The sequence below is a fragment of the Pogona vitticeps genome, chromosome 4 (genome assembly GCF_051106095.1).
Source record: "Pogona vitticeps strain Pit_001003342236 chromosome 4, PviZW2.1, whole genome shotgun sequence".
NCBI lineage: Eukaryota > Metazoa > Chordata > Lepidosauria > Squamata > Agamidae > Pogona > Pogona vitticeps.
In genome coordinates this window covers 35,224,677-35,246,549 of record NC_135786.1, presented here as the reverse complement: position 1 = coordinate 35,246,549, position 21,873 = coordinate 35,224,677, and the positions used below count along the sequence as shown (strand labels likewise).

Here is a 21,873-nt window from a genome sequence, read left to right as displayed (position 1 = left end):
GTACATCATGTAAAAGGCAGGACTGGATGAATCCCATGCCAGAATTAAGATTGCCAGAAGAAATATCAACAACCTCTGATATGCAGATGATACCACTCTGATGGCAGAAAGTGAGGAGGACTTAAAGAACCTCTTAATGAGGGTGAAAGAGTAGAGAGTGCTAAAAATGATCTGAAGCTCAACATCGAAAAAACTAAGATCACGTCCACCGGTCCCATCACCTCCTGGCAAATAGAAGGGGAAGATATGGAGGCAGTGACAGATTTTACCTTCTTGGTCTCCATGATCATTGCAGATGGTGACAGCAGCCATGAAATTAAAAGACGGCTGCTTCTTGGGAGGAAAGCGATGACAAGCCTAGAAAGCATCTTAAAAAGCAGAGACATCACCTTTCTGACAAAGGTCCACATAGTCAAAGCTATGGTTTTTCCAGTAGCAATGTATGGAAGTGAGAGCTGGACTATAAAGAAGACTGACCGCCGAAGAATTGATGCTTTTAAATTATGGTGCTGGAGGAGGCTCTTGAGAGTCCCCTGGACTGCACAGGGAGGAGAGTTTATTCCTTTTGAGTCCACTAATAGTTTCTTCCATCAGTGCAAGAACCCAAATAGATTCTGGCCATTAAACATAAAATCCAACAGAGCAGAATATCATATGAAGATGAGCTTGATGAATCCTTCAAAGTAGCAAAGCACAAATAAATAGCTTAGCAGTGTTCCTCAAATGTTCATTCACAGACTGACCACTAAAATCTCAAACCAAATTCTAGCAGCTTTATAAAAAGTTGCCTTTTACAACATTTGTCTGAGGAGTCACCTGTCACCAGCCCTAGAAAAACCATCAATTTTTTGGCTTGTAAAATAAGTTCTGGAGGAGTGGTGCTGGAGGAGACTCTTGAGAAACCCCTGGGCTGCAAAGAGAACAAACCTCTCCATTCGGAAGGAAATCAACCCTGAGTGCCCACTGGAAGGACAGATCTTGAAGCTGAGGCTCCAATACTTTGGCCATCTCATGAGAAGAGAAGACTCCCTGGAAAAGACCCTGATGTTGGGAAAATGTTAAGGCAAGAGGAGAAGGGGACGACAGAGGACGAGATGGCTGGACAGTCTCACCGAAGCTACCAACAAGAATTTGACCAAACTCCAGGAGGCAGTGGAAGACAGGAGGGCCTGGCGTGCTCTGGTCCATGGGGTCACGAAGAGGTGGACACGACTTAACGACTAAACAACAACAATCCAATTAAAGCTGGGTGAAAAGTTAGATATTTGTAGTTACTGCTTTTTCTTGCTTACATTTATGTCACAACTTACCGTATTTTTCGCTCCATAAGACGCACCTTTCCATAAGACGCACCAATTTTTTAGGAGAAGAAAACAGGAAAATATAATCTATTTTCTTCACTCCATAAGACGCACAGACTCTCCACCCCCCTGTTTTGTGGGAAAAAAGTGCGTCTTATGGTGCGAAAAATACGGTATGTATTCTGAAGGGCTGTCTATTTGCACTTGATTTGTGATTGGCTTAGAAGTAAGATTTGTATCTTTGTGATCCCAGTATGTCAGTGCCATGGATAATCATTACAGAGGCTTGGGTTATAAACAAAGCTTTTTATCCTTATGCTAAGTGGGCTGAAAATCTTTTGTAACTTCATGCAAAAGTTTTGCAACGATAATATATATCTACTCCATATTTAAAAAGTAAGTGAACTTTCAACTCCGTCTGAGCAGAAAATATCAAAAATTTCAAAACTTGCTCATTGATGTTTGATTACCGTGTCTTATGTAGTAGCCAGCTGCTTTGTCTTTCTTGACAACTTTGGCTGTATTTATGTTGGAGCTGGGCATCGTGAGTTCTTCTGTAGGAAACGCTTCACTTCTCCCAATAATTTTAGAAGGCCTGATATGAATTTCTCTTTTGCAACTGACAGCTTTGGCTTGTTGAGTGATTGATCTTAGCTTCTCATGTTGGAGGTAATATTTAGTATTCAGACAAATTCTTTTGAATAATCCGTACTTCTTCCATACCTAGCTCTGTTCTTCCTTTTGTCACTGGCACTTGACTGCACTTGGAGAATACATTCCAATTGTCACTGTTGATTGATTGCTGATTTCTCTCTTAAAATCAGCAAAATTGGATCCTTGCTGAAGTAACTAAGCATATTCTGATGCAGCACTTAATATCCCTACACTTTATGTGACTTGGTAGCAAAGATGGCAAAGAGAGCTATAAAAATTATCAGCTCTCACTTTCTTTGGCACTTGGGGTGGTCAGATGGTCTGAAAGAAGAAAACTCAACTCATTTACCAATCCTTTCTTGTCTACCTTTCTGGAAAGCAATACTTAATTACCACAAAGGAGCTGAGAAGATGTTGTTTGAAAGCCTGAGTCAGGATCTGTTGCTTTGCATGGGAATATATTAGGTAGCATATGATTTAAGCTGCCAGGTTGTTGCTATGAAGCTATGATACAACTTTTTATAAGGTGGCACATCCATTTTATATCTGTCTGCTGAGTCCCTGTAGGACTGTTTCCTTCTTTAAGTTATGCAGTGCAGTAGCTGTATGAGTCTTAGATGTTAGGTGGTTAATAAGGAACTCCAGTTTGATTTTTCATATGCACAGTTGTGGGTGATACAATAAAACTTGCGTTCTGTGCCAGAAACTACTGCTATTGTGTTGGGTCATAACAAGAATCTAGTAACAGTTGAAGCCAGGTTATCCTACAACATGGGTTTGGAAGGCTATCAAATGTGGAGGTTCACAGTTTAAAAAACTCAGTACCTTACTCAGGAGCAATCCTAACTGGATTCTATATTTCCAGATATGATTGTGGCCTTAATCTTTTCCAGAGGGCTTACTATGCAGCAGGAGTTTTATGGCACAGTTCATTGTTGAGATGTAAAAAAATCAAAGTAAAACCATAAAGTTATTGACTGTCAAAGCATCTAAGGCACTGGTTCTTAACCTTGGGTTACTCAGTAGTTTTGGACTGCAACTCCCAGAAGCCTTCACCACCAACTGTGCTGGCTGGGGTTTCTGGGAGTTGCAGTTTAAAAACATCCAAGTAACAAAGGTTAAGAACCACTGATCTAAGGCACATAAGTGCTAAAATAAAGCAGGACCCCTGACAACTTAGGAAGTTAGTTCCTAAAATCCTAAAACTTTGATTTTGCTACCTAGGGCCCTTCCTCTTCTACACTTCAGTTTATATACTTTCACTCATACAAAGGCTACTTAGTTCTGCTATGTGATTTGCAGATGAGAATGTTTCATTCACAGCCTAGAGGTAACAGCTAGCTATGGAAAAACCAGCTTTCTTCTGCAATAATGAAGGTGTATCTTGGCTGCATTTTGATTGTGACTTATTGACACTCCTTTTGCAGTGTTAACTCACATTTTGGTTCCTGTTTTTCTAGTCAACGTTTTGTTCAGATCTTGACTTGAGCTGTTGCTTTATGTTCCTGCTTCCTGCTGTGTTGTCGTGTTGAGGTGACAGTAGAATGGATGGGAGGAGAGTGTATTTTGTGCCACAGGCCAGAAGGTTGTAGCTTTCAGACATTTTTAAACTAAGAAAGAAGGAGCTATTATTTATTAAATTTGTATGCTCATGTTGAAGTGCACAGAAGTTAGGTTTAGAAGAGATTTAGAAGAGTGACGATAAAACCTTACAAACTATACTTATCCTTTTTACTTGTCTCTTTAAGGTATGATATATCTTTTATACATTCTCTTTCAACCAAGGGGAAAATATGAGAGTTAAAGCATGTGCTGGGGTTTGCCCTTCAGTGTCAGTGCTCATAATTACTTCCTTTTTTTCTTTTGTAGGGAGGGAAATGAACCAGGGGATTCCATGAAGATTACATACAGTGAATTGCTGAGTCAGGTCTGCCAATTTGCCAATGTTCTTCAGCAACAAGGTATCTGACTCTGCAGGGTCCATAAATTTGCTTTCCGTGGGAATCTTTCTTCTACCTTTCACAAATACGAGTCATTCCTCCTGAACTTGGAACTGTGGAAAGAGGACATGGGTTTGTCTCTACATCGGACATTTCATGACTTCCACTTATTGCTGACCCTGGGGCAGAGCTGGAGTTGATAAAGTTTAATTTCTAAGCATGCATATTTGATTTTTGAAGAAATTATTAGCTTGAGCTTTTCAGACTTATTCTCGCTTTCTAATGTTTTGGTGGTATTACTTCTCTTGAAATGCCAGGATATGGGCCACAACAATTGAATGACAAAATTGGATGTAACTGGCTTGAGAAACATTTATTTTCTTCCATAGGGGTGAAGAAAGGAGACAGAGTCTCTATTTACATGCCGATGATAATTGAACTGGTAGTAGCTATGCTGGCCTGTGCAAGAATTGGAGCACTTCATTCCATTGTGGTAGGAAGATGCAGTTTTTTTTGTGTGAATTATGCTTTTGTATGACTGCTGATTTAAAAGCAGATGATAGATTGAATGAACTAGTAGCTATCCTTTTTTAAAAGCTTGTATTGCTTTTTTTGCATGAAATGTTTCTTTTGACTGAAGAGAGTCTAGAATAATTGTTTTTTTTTATGCCGTTGTGTTCAAACTGATGGCAGCTGCAGTGTTTTTATTATACCCCCTAAGAAACCTTTTCAGGAGAAGCTTTTTCACACTGATATGTGAACTCTGCACATTTGCCATATACTCCATTCACTTGTGTTTCAGATTCCATGCCACAAAGTATAAGAGAAAATTGGTAGTAACTTGGTCGTTCGTTCGTTCGTTCGTTTAGTCGTGTCCGACTCTTCGTGACCCCATGGATCAGAGCATGCCAGGCCCTCCTATCTTCCACTGCTTCCCGGAGTTGTGTCAATTTCATGTTGGTTGCTTCGCAGACACTGTTCAGCCATCTCATCCTCTGTCGTCCCCTTCTCCTCTTGCCATCACACTTTCCTAACATCAAGGTCTTTTCCAAGGAGTCTTCTCTTCTCATGAGATGGCCAAAGTACTGGAGCCTCAGCTTCAGGATCTGTCCTTCCAGTGAGCACTCAGGGTTGATTTCCTTTGGAATTGATAGGTTTCTTCTCCTTGCAGTCCAGGGGACTCTCAAGAGCCTCCTCCAGCACCACAATTCAAAGGCATCAATTCTTCGGTGGTCTGCTTTCTTTATGGTCCAGCTCTCACTTCCATACATCACGACAGGAAAAACCATAGCTTTGACTATTCGGACTTTTGTTGGCAAGGTGATGTCTCTGCTTTTTAAGATGCTGTCAAAGGTTGTCATCGCTTTCCTCCCAAGAAGCAGGCGTCTTTTAATTTCGGGGCTGCTGTCTCCATCTGCAGTGATCATGGAGACCAAGAAAGTGAAATCTGTCACTGCCTCCATATCTTCCCCTTCAATTTCCCAGGAGGTGATGGGACCAATGGCCATGACCTTAGTTTTTTTGATGTTGAGTTTCAGACCGTTTTTTTGCACTCTCCTCATTCACCCTCATTACAAGGTTCTTTAATTCCTCCTCACTTTCTGCCATCAGAGTGGTATCATCTGCATATCCGATGTTGTTGATATTTCTTCCGGCAATCTTAATTCTGGTATGGGATGCATCCAGTCCTGCCTTCCTCATGATGTATTTTGCATATAAATTAAATAAGCCGGGGGACAATATACAGCCTTGTCGTACTCCTTTCCCAATTTTGAACCAATCAGTTGTTCCATATCCAGTTCTGACTGTTGCTTCCTGTCCTACATATAGGTTTCTCAGGAGATAGACAAGGTGGTCAGGCACTCCCATTTCTTTAAGGACTTGCCATAGTTTGCTGTGGTCCACACAGTCAAAGGCTTTTGCATAGTCAATGAAGCAGAAGTAGATGTTTTTCTGGAACTCTCTGGCTTTCTCCATAATCCAGCGCATGTTGGCTATTTGGTCTCTAGTTCCTCTGCCTCTTCGGAATCCCGCTTGTACTTCTGGGAGTTCTCGGTCCACATACTACTGAAGCCTACCTTGGAGGATTTTGAGCATAACCTTGCTAGTGTGTGAAATGAGTGCAATTGTACGGTAGTTGGAGCATTCTTTGGCACTGCCCTTCTTTGGGATTGGCATGTAGACTGATCTTTTCCTGTCCTCTGGCCACTGTTGAGTTTTCCAAACTTGCTGGCATATTGAATGTAGCACCTTAACAGCATCATCTTTAAAGATTTTAAATAGTTCGACTGGAATGTCATCACCTCCACTTGCCTTGTTGTTAGTCAGGCTTTCTAAGGCCTACTTGACTTCACTCTCCAGGATGTCTGGCTCAAGGTCAGCAACTACATTGTCTGGGTTGTCTGGGATATCCAAATCTTTCTGATATAATTCCTCTGTATATTCTTGCCACCTCTTCTTGATGTCTTCTGCTTCTGTTAGGTCCCTCCCATCTGTGTCCTTTATCATGTTCATCTTTACACAAAATGTTCCTCTAATATCTCCAATTTTCCTGAACAGATCTCTGTTTTTTCCTTTTCTGTTATTTTCCTCTATTTCTTTGCATTGTTCATTTAAGAAGGCCCTCTTGTCTCTCCTTGCTATTCTTTGGAAGTCTGCATTCAATTTTCTGTAGCTTTCCCTATCTCCCTTGCATTTTGTTTCCCTTCTCCTCTCTGCTATTTCTAAGGCCTTGTTGGACAGCCCCTTTGCTTTCTTGCATTTCCTTTTCTTTGGGATGGTTTTTGTTGCTGCCTCCTATACAATGTTACGAGCCTCTATCCGAAGTTCTTCAGGCACTCTGTCCACCAAATCGAGTTCCTTAAATCTGTTCTTTACTTCCACTGTGTATTCATAAGGGATTTGGTTTGGATTATACCTTACTAGCCCAGTGGTTTTTTTCTACTCTCATTAGTTTAAGCTTGAATTCTTCAACGTGGTTCTCCATGAATCCACACTAATGGGTTAAGTCAGCACTTGTGCTGGCCTCTCGGAATCTTCTAGAGCTGCAAGAGAAAAGTAACAATGTTCAGGTTGCCCTGCACTGAGCATGCTCAGCCCGCCAACGGCTCAGTTCCTTTTTTCCGCTTGTGAAAGTTGGAACCTCTCGGACTGAGCTCCTGTTTTTTTGGCTATATTTCGTGTTTTACATTGACCGGACTGAAAATCGTTGATCTGCCTGTTGTTGCCCTGACTCTGGACTGGTTTTTGACTTCGCTTTTGCCTCTGGCGGCTTTCCTCAGACCTTTTTTGGCCTAATTGGCCTTTCAGGCCACCCTCAGAGGCGCCACGCGCCATTTGGTCATACCGATCAACGGTAATTGGCCTCCAGCGGCGCGCCACGCGCCTACCGGATTTCTTCAATTTTCGGGTTTCGGCCTCTTGGCCTACCCACCTTTACCCTGGACTCCTAGTCTACTTGCCTTTACCAAGTCCGTCGAAAGCTCCATAAACTTCGGGACTCCTGGTCTACCTGCCTTTACCAAGCCCATCGACCGCTCTGTAACCTCGGGACTCCTGGTCTACTTCCATCTGCCGGTCAGTCTATGCCTCCGAAGGACAAACCATCCCCGAGGAGAGGACCCTTTCGCCTCTGTACCGCCTGTTCCCGGAAACTCCCTTTCCAGGACGGACATTCTCTTTGCCTGTACTGTCTTGGAGAATCCCACTCGGTCTCCAACTGTCGGCACTGCAAAAGATTCACTAAGGTGACTCTGAAGGCTCGGCAGCAACGTCTCAGATATTCCCTTTGGAAACAAACGTTGTCGGCCTCTCAACCATCCGAAATGGAGGTAGCCCAATCCTCCTCCTCAGTACGGTCGGAGATTAGGGTAGTCCAATCCACCTCATCGGATACTATCCTGGACGTTCCTAAAAAGGCGAAAACCAAGTCCAAGGCGAAAACCTCGTCCAAGAAGGTACTTACCTCAGCGTCGACTGGCTCCATATCTCCACCTAAGCCGGAACACCTGAAAAAGAAGAAGCAAAAACTGAAGGGAGCATCGACATCGAAGGAGGTTACACTGGTAGTGCCTCCCATCTCCTCCTCACTCCCTTCTCCGTTCCTGGAGGACTCTTCGAGAGACCGAGAGTCCGCGTCGGAGCCTGGAGCCTCTCTGCCTCCACGACAAGAACCGTTGGTCGTCGTCGAGAGGTCTCCCACGGCAAGCCAGATTGACAAAATCATCTCTGGCTTGACCGATGCGCCTCGGAGCCCAATTCTACCTGGGCAGGCGTCTCGATCCCGGTCGTCTACACCGGGATCGCCGGCTACTAAGTCTCCGACACCCTCTCCGAGGAGACCGGGGGACCCGAATGTACCGGCCCCTCCTCGACGCCCAACGCTCGAGACCGAGGAGGACACTATCCCTAAGAAGCCTAAGCGCCATCGCAAGCGAAAGCGTACTACGGATGGCGATAGACGACGGAAGCATCGACGTCGGGAATACTCTTCATCGGACTCCGATGACAGCCATGAGAGACGGAGGTCTCGCCGCCGTCATCGACATAAACGGGACTATACGTCTGATTCCTCTTCCACGTCGAGGGATAGACGGCGTCGACGAAAGAGGACCTACTCTTCCTCTTCGTCTACTTCCACCACGCCGCCTCCAAAAAAGGGTCGACGTCGAAAGCGCCCTCTCCCAGACAACGAGGACCGCGCTACTCCGGCAGAGGGTCGGTCTACCAAGCACGGTCTCCCGACGCCGATACCTGCTGACAAGCCCCCGGCGCCTTTACCAAGCCCGAGTAGACCGTTACCCACTAAACCTCCTAAGCCTACAGGGGGCATTCCACAGCCTGTCGCCCCTCGGCTTTTGGAGGAGGAGGATGAACCTGACTCGGTTTCCTCTTCTGAAAACGAGGACGCAGGTACATCAGACGCCTCCTTGGAGACACCGGTACCGGCTGAACCATTGGGGTCGGATGCGGCAGATATCCATCCGTCATCTCCATCGGAGGACTTTTCATCTTATCCTCAGATGGTCGCAAGAATGGCTGCTACCTTGAGGATGGAGGTAGAGAAGTCTCCTTCTCGTGAGGATGACCTCATCTTTGGGGACATTCACAAGGACAGGTCTCGTCCAGTTAGCCTGTCTTATGTGCCAGAACTCATGGATCTCATCACCGGCTATTGGGACCATCCAGCTGATTCTCCCACCTTTTCCAGGAGGACTGAGAACATGTATCGGGTCCATGGTCCAAAGACGGAGTGCCTTCTAAAACACCCAGCCCCTAATTCTCTTGTGGTGGAATCTAGTGCGGGACGTTTGCCCACTAAGGGTCATCCTATGCCAACTAACAAAGAAGGAAGAGACCTAGAGGTGCTTGGAAGGCGGCTCTACTCAATGACCACCTTTGCCCTCAGAGCCCTCAACTACTTGGTGGCCATGGGGGCTTATCAAAAACAACTCTGGGCGAGAGTACTCCCAGCGCTCCAAGTAGCACCAGAAGACATCAGGCAAGTATGCCTTGATGCTTATGCTGAGGCACAGACTGTGTCTAAGCACCAACGTCTGGCTTCACGGCATGTGGCAGATGCCAATGCTAGAAACCTGGCATCTATCACTACTTTGCGGCGGCACGCCTGGTTACGGTCTGCCAACATCTTGGATGACATCAAAGCCAGGATTAAGAACTTAGCCTTTGATGCCACTGGTCTTTTCAGTGAAAAAACAGATGAAAACTTGAAATCCCTCCACGAAAGTAAGAAAACGGCAAAATCTTATGCCATACAGCAACAGCCGAGGCCTTCAAAGCCTCAGTGGCGTTCCAGGCCTCCACAGCAGTCGTACCAGCAAGGTACAACCTCCACTTATCGCCAGTTCAGGCCACAACCCCCTGCAAGATCTTCTCAGGCTTCTTCCTCCGCCTCTAGCTTCAAGACACCCAGCAAGCGCCAGTCATTCAAGCCTTCTGGCCGGAAGTTCAAGCAATACCTTTGACTTCCCAGTCAGCATCCGGATCCACCACCATCTGACTCGCCTCGCTCCTTTCCTTCAGAACTGGTACAAGATCACTCGAGACACCTGGGTCTTGAAAATTATCAGCTCCGGCTACCGCCTGGAGTTTATAGAATTGCCTCCTCTAGGATGGGTCAGGCATACATCCTTCGATCCCGTCCTAGAGGAAGAGATTCTCACTCTACTACAGAAGCGAGCCATCCAGAAGGTACCTTACAGAGACATCCTGAACGGGTTCTACTCCCGATACTTTGCTGTTCCAAAGAAGGACGGGGGTCTTCGACCCATACTGGATTTGAGGGATCTCAACACCTACCTCAATCCTCGGAAGTTCCGGATGGTTACTCTGGAAGGGATCGTCCACCTGCTCAAGAAAGGAGATTGGTTTGTAGTGGTGGATCTGAAGGATGCTTACTTTCATGTAACAATCCACGAGGCCTACAGAAAGTACCTTCGACTGATCTTCCAGGACACCATATACCAATTTGTAGCCCTACCATTCGGCCTTTCCACCGCCCCACGGACCTTTACCAAGTGTATGGCCCCGGTGGCAGCTTATCTACGTCTCCAGGGGATTCAAATTTACCCATACATCGACGATTGGCTGATCGTGTCAAAGTCCGAACACCAAGCCTACCAGGACACTCATCAAGTTCTACAGACCCTACAGGCCTTAGGCCTATCCATCAATTACGAGAAGTCTCATTTACGACCCTCTCAAGTGATGGACTACATAGGGGCCAGGCTGGATGCCGTGCAAGCCCGCCTGTTCATACTTCCAGAACGTGTCCACAAAATAAGAAAAGCAGTTCTGAGGTTCAAGCCAAGGAGGACAGTATCTGCAAAGCTAGCACAACACCTGCTAGGCCTCATGGCCTCAACAACGGCCACCTTGCCCCATGCGAGGCTCAAAATGCGCTCTCTACAGTCTTGGCTGATGGCCCTGTTCAACCCTGTGTCAGACAGTCATCACAAGCGCCTCAGGGTCACTCCAGAACTTGCAAGGCAGTTACAGTGGTGGCTCTTTCCTCCACATCTGCTAATCGGAAGACCCTTTCGTCCTCTACAACTCACCATACAGGTGACAACGGACGCCAGCCCGATGGGATGGGGAGCCCACTGTCTACATCACCAGATACATGCTCTGTGGTCCCCGCAGGAAGCATCCCTGCATATCAACCATCTAGAGATGCTGGCGGTGATAAAGGCCTTCAGGGCGTTTCTTCCTCTTCTCAGGGGCACAGCTGTACAGGTAGTAACAGACAATACCACCACAATGTACTACCTGAACAAGCAAGGGGGCACGAGGTCCAAGTCTCTGCTGTTTCTCACAGTACATTTCTGGGAATGGTGCTACCTGAGGCACATTTTTCCAGTGGCTATCCATGTGGCCACATCAGACAACCAGTTGGCGGACGAACTCAGTCGTCGCCCGTTCCAATCCCACGAGTGGCAACTGGACCAGAAGGTATTCACCACCCTTTGCCAACGATGGGGACATCCACTGGTGGACATGTTTGCCACGCAATACAACACGAAGTGTCCACTCTATGCGTCCCGCGCGGGCAGAGGTCAGAGCTCCCTCGGAGACGCGTTCATGGTACCATGGAAGAGAGGCCTCATCTACCTGTTTCCTCCTCTGCCACTCCTTCAGAGGGTCATAGTCAGACTACTACAGACGAGGGCAGAAGCAATACTAATTGCCCCTTGGTGGCCACGTCGACCGTGGTTCTCCACTCTGTCTCAAGCGTCAGTGGACAGGGTGACTCTTCCATTGCAGCCCAACTTACTCACTCAGAGCGGAGGGAATGTTCTCCATCCAGATCTCGATGCACTCCACTTGACTGCGTGGAGGATTTCCCATCATTGACAGAGGTCATCAACAAGGCACGGAAGCCTGCCACTAAGTTGCTTTACAGCTACAAGTGGAGAAATTTTCTCAGATTCGCTGAGGAACGTCGGCTGCATTCCTCACCTGTGGCCTTATCGACTCTACTGTTATACCTCAGGCATCTTTTCGATTTGGGCCTGTCTAAGTCAACGCTGAAGGTTTACACCGCAGCTATTGTGGCCTTTCAACCTCCGGGTTCAGAGTCATCCAGATGGTTTTCTCACCCAACCCTTAAAACCTTTTTCAAAGGACTTGACAACATGCGCCCTCCGGCCAAAAGACCAATACCTCAGTGGTCGTTGCAAACTGTCTTGCATTGTCTTACACGACATCCTTTCGAGCCCATGGCCTCCTGTGACTTGAAATTCTTGTCCTTCAAGACACTGTTTTTGGTGGCCATCACTTCGGCTAGGAGAGCTAGTGAGTTAGCTGCCCTACGTGCCGATCCTCCTTATTTGCAGTTTTTTAAGGATAAGGTTGTCCTTCATCCTGATGTCACATTTCTGCCTAAGGTTGTGTCTGCCTTCCACGTTAACCAGCCGTTGATCTTACCAACCCTTTTTCCTGATGCAGTCACAGAAGTCGAACGCATGCTCCATGCTTTAGATGTTCGTAGAGCACTGGCCTATTATGTTACCAGGACTAAAGATTTCAGAAAGGCCCATAGACTGTTTCTTTGTTTTTATGGGCCTCGCAAGGGCTCTCCTGCTTCCTCCTCTTCCCTCTCCAGATGGCTAGTCTCTACCATTTCTCTGGCATATGAACTGCTGCAGAAACCTGTGCCGGAAGGTCTCAAAGCCCATTCCACTAGGGCCATGGCTACATCTACGGCCCTGCTAAGGGGAATCGACATCCAAGAGATTTGTCGGTCTGCTACTTGGTCCAGTGCTTCTACCTTTGTTACCCACTACAAGTTGGACCTTCGGGCTAAAGCAGAGACCAAATTTGGCAGGGCTGTTTTGACTTCACTGCTTCAGTGACGGCCCACCATCCTGTAAGTGTGCTTGCTAGTCACCCATTAGTGTGGATTCATGGAGAACCACGTTGAAGAAGGACAGGTTACTTACCTGTAAACATGGTTCTTCAAGTGGATTCTCCATGAATACACACGTCCCGCCCGGCCTCCCCACTTGTCCGTCACTGAGGAGTGTTCTGGGTTCCAACTCTTCACATGGCGGACATGGGGAATTGAGCCGTTGGCGGGCTGAGCATGCTCAGTGCAGGGCAACCTGAACATTGTTACTTTTCTCTTGCAGCTCTAGAAGATTCCGAGAGGCCAGCACAAGTGCTGACTTAACCCATTAGTGTGTATTCATGGAGAATCCACTTGAAGAACCATGTTTACAGGTAAGTAACCTGTCCTTTTGCTATGACAAGCTGATGATCAGAGTCGCAGTCAGCTCCAGGTCTTGTTTTTGCTGACTGTATAGAGCTTCTCCATCTTTGGCTGCAGAGAATATAATCAATCTGATTTCGATATTGTCCATCTGGTGATTTCCATGTATAGAGTCGCCTCTTGTGTTGTTGGAAAAGAGTGTTTGTGATGACCAGCTTGTTCTCTTGACAAAACTCTATTAGCCTTTGCCCTGCTTCGTTCTGAACTCCCAGGCCAAACTTTCTTGTTGTTCCTTTTATCTCTTGGCTCCCTACTTTAGCATTCCAGTCCCCTAGAATGAGAAGAACATCATTCTTTGGTGTCAGTTCTAGAAGTTGTTGTAAATCTTCATAAAATTGTTCAATTTCAGTCTCCTCAGCAATGGTGGTTGGTGCATAAACTTGGATTATTGTGATGTTGAAAGGTCTGACTTGGATTCGTATTGACATCATTCTAGCATTTTTGAGATTGTATCCCATTACAGCTTTTCCCACTCTTTTGTTGACTATGAAGGCTACTCCATTTCTTCTACGGGATTCTTGCCCACAATAGTAGATATGATAATCATCTGAGCTGAATTCACCCATTCCTGTCCATTTTAGTTCACTGATGCCCAGGATGTCGATGTTTATTTTTGCCATCTCCTGTTTGACCACCTCCAGCTTCCCGAGGTTCATAGATCTTACATTCCAGGTTCCTATGCAGTATTTTTCTTTGCTGCATCAGACTTTCCTTTCCCTTCCAGGCACGTCCACAGCTGAGCGTCCTTTCGGCTTTGGCCCAACCACTTCATTAGCTCTGGAGCTACTTGTACTTGTCCTCTGCTCTTCCTCAGTAGCATGTTAGACGCCTTTTGACCTGAGGGGCCCATCTTCCAGCGTCATATTTTTTAGCCTTTTGTTTCTGATCATGGGGCGTTCTTGGCAAAGATACTGGAGTGGCATTGCCATTTCCTACTCCAGGTGGATTGCGTTTAGTCGGAACTGTCCACTATGTCCTGTCTGTCTTGGGTGTCCCTGCACGGCATAGCCCATAGCTTCTCTGAGTTACTCAAGCCCCTTCTCCACGACAAGGCAGCAATCCATGAAGGGGAGTAACTTGGTAGTTACTGGGAAACCTGCTCTCAGTGATTTGTGTATGTAGTGGCAGAACTTTTCATTGAAGGACGCCTGATAATCATGTTGTTGTTGTTGTTGTTGTTGTTGTTATTATTATTATTATTATTATTATTATTATTATTATTATTATTATTATTATTATTATTATTATTATTGTAAGAAACTGTATAGAATTTTCTGGAGCTGTTTTTTAAAAAACTACTGGAGTAGTCCACTGAAAAACTATTATTCACAGAATGTGTCATGAATAGAAGTGTAATTCTGAATGGTCCCACTTGAATGATTGTGTGTCATTGCTGTCTTAGTTTGCAGGCTTTTCAGCAGAATCACTTTGTGAGAGAATCCTGGATTCCAACTGCTCACTTCTCATTACTGCAGGTAAAAGAGCCCTTTCATAAGCTACAGGTCATTTAACCTTTCAATCAAAACAATACATTCACAAGGAGTAACAATTAATGCAGCTTTTTGTATTCTGCATGTTTTGGGGAAGAGGAAGGAGTTGCTTTTGACCTCACTTGCAATTCCTGGATATGCTCTGCCAGTGCACACATGGGTTATATGTCACAATTTCCAGGCAAAGTAGGTTGTTATAGGAGCTTCTACATTCAGTGACTTCTATTGCAGCAGGCTCTTCACAAGCAATGAATTTCCAACAGTGTGTTGCTAAGCAGCTTCTCTGGACATCTATGGCCTGAATCCAGTTGGCAGTCTCAACTAGAGTAGACCCACTGAATCATTAAATCAGTAGGATTTATTTAATTGTTGATTCACCATTCAGCAATGGATTCAATGGGACTAGGCAGTTGGATTCAGGCCAATAGCTGCAATTCTAGATGCACTTATCTGAGAGACCCACTAAAGACATAGGGACTTCCATCTGAGTATGCTTGCAAGGGACTGTGCAATTAATGCAGTATTCCCGATTTTATGATTTGACACTCCGTTTGGCTTTCTATGCCATATAAATAATTAAATTAATGCATTCAATATTCTCAAGTCATCCAGTAGTCTAGCAGCTGGAATGACATCTTAATCTTGTAACATAAGTGATGCAGCATCTACAGACTACTCCCCTGCCAACTGTTCCGTCATGTTCTGTGTAGTAATGAGGATGCTATTAATAAAACCGAGATATGGAAAAGTCCATTAGCTCATCCAGTTCTTTCTGACTGTTGCTTAAAGAATGCTTCTGAGACTACTGCTTACTTCAAACTCCAGGTTTCACTGAATTCCATAGTTTATTTGTTGTTGCTATTCTTACAGTGATAGGCCTTTCATTTAGCAAATTTCCCCTGAATTTAATTCCATCATTTCCTGTCCTTTGACTTTACATCAGTTCCTCCCTTTTCTGTGATGACCTTCAAGTGCTTACAGGCTGTTATGGCAAGCCAGTTTAATGATTTACTTGCTCTTTTGTAGATGCCTTTTATAGAGGTGATAAGCTGATTAACCTGAAGCAGATAGCAGATGAAGCCTTGCAGAAATGTAAAGATAAGTAAGTCTACTTTCTCTGGATAAAGGAAATTCCCACTGGAAGCTTTTGTATAGGCATGAACATTCAAATAATTGTGGTCTCAGAAATACCACAGCATAGTTATCACAGAGATTTTGATATATATAAAGTTGGAAAACCTATATGTAGTTTAGATTGAGTCCTTTTGGAAAAGCTCCTTAAATCAGAACATTTAGTTTGGAACTGTACGAGTTATCCATCCTGTAGGTCTTTTTTCCCTGTTTTCTGTTTTTAAAATGGAAATTGGTGGCTTTACATCAAAAATTACTCACTAAAAATTAAATTAGGGCAGAAATTTGAACATGCACTTCTGAATATTTTGTAAAAGTAAGATTTGGCTTACAAAGTTTCATTTCAGGTATCACTCAGAGGCCAAAATCCTGTTGTTGAGTGTAGTAAATTGCTACAGTATCTGACTTAACAAACTTTTGATGCTATTTATTTTATACAATTTCACCCAGCCTACTTATCATAGAGACTGAAATTTGCTCAATCAAAGGACCTGAAATCTACTGCGATCTTGAAATGGTTTAGGCTCATGGTCTCATCTTCCCTTTTCTTGCAGAGATGCCCCTCTGCGATTGTGCATTGTGGTCAAGCATCTAGGAAGAGAAGAACTGTTACTAGATGGGCCAAGCAGCAAGTCTCCACCTCTGAAGAGACTCTGCCAGAGTGTGCAGGTGAGGAGATTCTCTTTGGGGCTTGAGTAGACCTTTTTCTTCTTTTAGGAGAGAAGAAGAGAGAGATAACTGTGCATTTCTAATTCTTCTCTTGTGGGAAGTTCAGATTACCCCTGCTCTGGATTGTGCCTTAGTTGTTCTTGGGCAAAAGTATCAACTTAATCCTGCTGGGCATTGCAGCAAGAACGTATTTCTCTCTCTGGCAAGCATTACGTTTTAATTGTGATTTTTATGTTCAGTAATGTGGCTGTGTGACCATCACACCCAGCCACTGGAGAGTACAGTGGTACCTTGAGAATGTTCCTATATAAGAACAATTCGAGTTAAGAACAGCTCTGTTTGCAAAAAGTTGCTTTGACTTGAGAATAGTGCCTTGACTTAAGAACCAAAAAAAGAAAAAACCCCACACCTTTCCTGCCCTTTTTTTTGACCTAAGTTCACCTTAGGTCAAAGAAGAAAAAAATAAAAAAAAAATGCCCGCTAGTGGTAGATACGGATTAACCGGCTTTGCATTAGTTCCTATGGGAACTAATGCTTCGACTTAAGAACAGTGCCTTGAGTTAAGAATGAAAAACAGCAGATGTGGATTACAGGTAAATGGTTTTCAATGCATCCCTATGGGAAATGGTGCTTCGACTTAAGAATGCAGTCCCAATACGGATTAAATTCTTAAGTTGAGGTACCATTGTAACTGCAATATCACTTACAACTCATTATTCTAAGATTTTACATTTGTGTGTGTGTGTGTGTGTGCGTGTGCGCGCATTACATATCATACACACACACATATAATATTACATACACACACACACACACACACACACACACACACACACAATTTTTAACATTTATTTTAGGATGATTTCATATGGTCTTTTAACAGCCAACAGAAGAGTGGTACTCATAAATAAAATTATTTTCTTCTTTTCCCATACCCCAGCCATTTATTGCCACTGTGTAAATTTTTCTTCTTTAAAATATATGTGCATCTAAATGCATCTAAGACTTGCTAATATGTATAGCAAAATAAAGTTTCTTCCACAGTCGAGTTAAAATCCAAAAGCTTTCTAGAATAGCTGGCCTTAGCCACTTCTGTGAAGAAATTAAGAAGTATAGGTGTTTCCTTATCTTGCTCTTGAACAAGACTTAGATTGGGATGGTTAGTGTTCCCAGGAATGCAGTCATGTTTAAAAAATGAAAGCTTATTTATTTTACATATATGTCATTTATTTTCTTTGTGTGATATATTCTTTCCCCTCTGAGTCTTGAGGCTTATTTTCCTCATTAAAAATAAAATGAAATGAGTACGCGAGTCAGATACACAGGCGTTTTCACTACAGCAAGGTTAACTTTCCCTTATTATAGTTGCAAAGATCTGCGTCTGTTACCACAAAATGTGGGGAGTTACAGGCTAGTTTGAATAGAAGTCTGTGAATGTTCCTCATGTGTCCTATTGAATTATTTCAGAAAGCTATTAGGCTGTAACTCAATTGGCACAATAATGCTTTCCATGACCCTTCAGATTTCTCAGTCACCATATTTATCATTTATTTTGTGGTAACCCATGTTGTCATTGTCTCCCACAAACTAATTAGTTTGTCTATTCTTATTCTTGACTCTGTTGCTTTTTTAACATCTGGTGCTAACAAGATTCCCTGTCACAGTTTCAGGGGAATATTGGGACGTATATTTCCTGGAAAACTTCCATGAGCTCAGAAGTCTCTGGACTAAGACTTCTGTGTTGGAAACATTTCTTATGTACTAAATAGTGACAGCCCTGTAAAGTCAAGTGACCCTCGACTAGACTGTTCCACACATTTATGCAAGTTAAGTTGGAGTTTTTATGTTGACTTTGGCACTGTTCTCACGTGTTGAGGGTCTACCACTTCACACTGTGGGGATTGTGTATGCTGTTGGGGTGGGTGTCACATAATTGACAGCATAATTCGTCAGACTACACATGCAAAAAAGCCAAGAAAGAGGTTTAGTGGTTTTAATAGAGATTTTCCTCTCAGTTTTCAGTATGTAGGAATGGAAAATGCACTCCATTTTCAGTCACTTGTAGCCTTCTGTTTCATTGAGAATGAGGCCTTTGGTACTGGTAAAATTTAAAAGCTTCATTATTAACACAGGGTAAGCTAGACATTGGTGCCTTTATGTGTTAACAACCATGAGCTGCTTTCCCATGGTTTCACTCTTGGTGCTGAACAAATAGTTTAATAGGTGAATAAAACAGATCATTGGTGTGAAGGGCCCATGTGATTGACTGAACCAAGCTCATACCAGGTTTTTAAATGATAGCACTGTAGGATGGTGGGCCACACAATGCCCTTAGGCTCTTCATAAAAGACACTATAGAGTGAACTATGCCCTTGCTGCCATTCAGTTTCTTCTGATAAAACAGCCACGTTTAGTTGTTTACCAATGTCCTCCTAGCTTCTTATGCAGTGAGCTTGTAGGACAGAGTGGAGAAATCTATTTTTGGTAAATAGATCAGCTATCCTTTTGAAGTAAGTCTGTCTTCAAAAGCTAGTAGTATCTTTTCAGTTCTCTTCCCCTTACCTGAGTCTCACAATCTACCCCATGGAAAGTGTTGTAAAGTCTGGAATTCAGAATGTTGTGAGTATATTAACGTGGCTCTTTTCAAAAGCAAAGCAAAGCAAAGCTTGCTGCTTATATACCGCCCCATAGGTGGTTTATGAGTTAATTATGCAGGCTACACATTGCCCCCTCCCCAGCAAGCTGGGTACTCATTTTACCAACCTCGGAAGGATAGAAGGCTGAGTCAACCTTGAGCCGGCTACCTGGGATTGAACCCCAGGTTGTGAGCACAGTTTTGGCTGCAATGCAGTGGTTTAAATCACTGCGCCACGAGGCTCAAGACAGTGCAGCCTTCTTTTAAAAAGAAAACATGGATAATCTTCTGCTATATGTTTCTTTTCAAAAGTTAGTTTGTGATAAAGGAAGTAACTATATGAGGATGACCTAGCTGGATGGCTCAGTAGTTTAGGTGTCTGGCTGCGGAGCCAGAGGTTAGGAGTTTGATTCCCACTGGGCCTCCTAGGGAAAGAACCAGACTATGTTCCTTGGCAAGCTGCAGAGTTCCAGGGTACTCCCAGAAGATGGAAATGGTAAACGGGTTCTGAGCTCCAGAAAACCCTGAAAAGGTTGCTGTAAGTCAGAATTGACTTGATGGCACAGTATTATGAGGAAGCATATTGGTTCTGTCCTTCAGTACTGTGGGTGAAAATTGATAACATTTTCAGAAGGCTCTCATTTCTTGGTGGACAGAGAGGAGAGTATCGGTTCTCTAGTTTGCAGTTACTACAAAGGGTGCCTTTAAATGCTTGTATTATTGTATGGAGTTTCAGCATAGTTTGTAGGTTATTAAAGTATCGTGTGTGTGTGTGTGTGTGTGTGTGTGTGTGTGTGTGTGTGTGTGTGTGTGTGTGTGTGTGTGTGTGTGTGTGTGTGTGTGTGTGTGTGTGTGTGTGTACAGTATTTACTGTTTTTAGCTTTTAAATATTTTCTTTTAATTATGTAAGCCACTTTGGGTCCTTTTAAGGAGAAAGGTGTGGGAAAATATTTGAAATAAAATAAATAAGAAATAAATATGAGAGCAAGCAAGCGAACAAGTGATAAACAGTGAGCAAACTGACAGTAGATAATCTTAGCCGACTGTAGAATGTATTGGTATATCAAGATTCATCATAAAGAGGTGCAAATGAAGGGTTCAAGATGTGGATCTCAAATAGATTTTGCAAGGTTATCACCAGGTGATAGTGAAATGTGATCGACCCAAGAGTATCACACCAACTCTGTTAAGCATGATCCTATTGAAAGTGCTTCTCTTCATTCCTTAAGAATATGGTGGACAAATTTCAACATAATAACTATTACTTCAGCATTACAGGTTACAGCATTACATTGTAACCAAAGCCAGGTGTGAAAAAAATGGAGAAATTACACTTCAGATTAAGGACAAGGTGCCTGTAAGAACACATTTAGCTTCATGATTTATGTTCACTTCTGACACCATGCTTACAGCCTTTTCATACACAAAACTGCTTGGGGCTTTTCTTAAGCCTTCTTTATTTTGCCATTTCATTTGGAAACTTATCATGGGTAGACGATGGTGTTGCTGTTAAATAGTTAGGGATAAAAAATAGTTTTGAACATAAGAGTCTGCTGGATCATGCCAAGGTCCCATCTAGTCCAGCTTCCTATATGTCACAGTGGTCCCCACCAGATGCCTCTGGAAGCACACGAGACAACTAGATATCTGTTTCCTGGTACCCCTCCCCTGCATCAGGCATTTAGCGGTACCTTCCTTTTAAGCCTGGAGATTATACACCCCCATCATGGCTTGTAACCTGCAATGGACTTTCCCAATCTCCTTTTAAAGGCATCTAGGCCAGATGCCATCACCACTTCCTGTGGCAAGGAGTTCCACTAACACGTGGGTAAAGAAATATTTTCTCTTGTCTGTTCTCACTCTCCCAACACTCAATTGGAGTGGATGTCCCCTAGTTCTGATATTATTATGTGAGAGGGAAAAGAGTTTTCCTCTATCCATTTTATCCATTCCCTGAACATTTTATACATCTCAATCAGGTACCTTTTCTTTAGATTAAAGAGACCCAAACGCTATAGCCTTTCCTCATAAAGGAAGTGCCCCAGCGCAGTAATCATTTTAGTCGCTCTCTTCTGCACCTTTTCCAGTTCCACTATGTCTTTTTTGAGGTGCGGTGACCAGAACCATACACAATACTCCAGTTACGGCCTTACTAGCGTTTTGTACAATGACATCACAATGTTGGCTGTTTTATTTTCAGTCCCCTTTGTAATGATACCGAGCATGGAATTGACCTTCTTTACTGCTGCCACACACTGGATTGACACTTTCATCGAGCTGTCCACCAAGATCTCTTTTCTGATCCGTCACGGACAGCTCAGAACCCATCATTGACAAATAGTTTTGTGGGGTTTTTTGCCTCAGTGTTCATTACTTTACATTTTCTTATATTGAAACACATTTGCCATTTTGCTGCCCATTGTCCCAGTTTGGAGAGATCCTCCTGGAGCTCTTCACAATCTCTTCTGGTCTTCACCACCCAGAAAAGTTTTCTTTCATCTGCAAACTTGACTACCTCACTGCTTATCCCTGTCCCCGGGTCATTTATGAACAGGTTGAAAAGCATTGGTCCCAGGACACATCCCTGGGGCACACACTGCTTTTTGCCTCTCCCCATTGTGAAAATTGCCCATTGATACCTACTCTTTATTTCCTGGTGCTCAACCAATTCTCAGTCCATAAGAGGACTTGTCCTCTTATCCCTTGACTGTGGAGTTTTCTCAGCAGCCTTTGGTGAGGGACCACGTCAAACACCTTCTGAAAA

The 21,873-nt window shown here is 43.8% G+C and overlaps 1 protein-coding gene across 2 annotated transcripts in view; it reads left to right on the top strand.

Annotated features, from left to right (window-relative positions):
- The window catches only part of ACSS2 (acyl-CoA synthetase short chain family member 2), a 65,766-nt gene that overhangs the window by 25,567 nt on the left and 18,326 nt on the right, over nucleotides 1–21,873 (top strand). For both annotated transcript variants that reach the window (XM_020782408.3, XM_020782409.3), the window contains exons 3-7: nucleotides 3,825–3,916; nucleotides 4,285–4,388; nucleotides 14,587–14,659; nucleotides 15,701–15,776; nucleotides 16,360–16,474. In XM_020782408.3, the coding sequence (XP_020638067.2) occupies nucleotides 3,825–3,916; nucleotides 4,285–4,388; nucleotides 14,587–14,659; nucleotides 15,701–15,776; nucleotides 16,360–16,474 (460 nt within the window). The remainder of the gene's footprint in view (nucleotides 1–3,824; nucleotides 3,917–4,284; nucleotides 4,389–14,586; nucleotides 14,660–15,700; nucleotides 15,777–16,359; nucleotides 16,475–21,873) is intronic.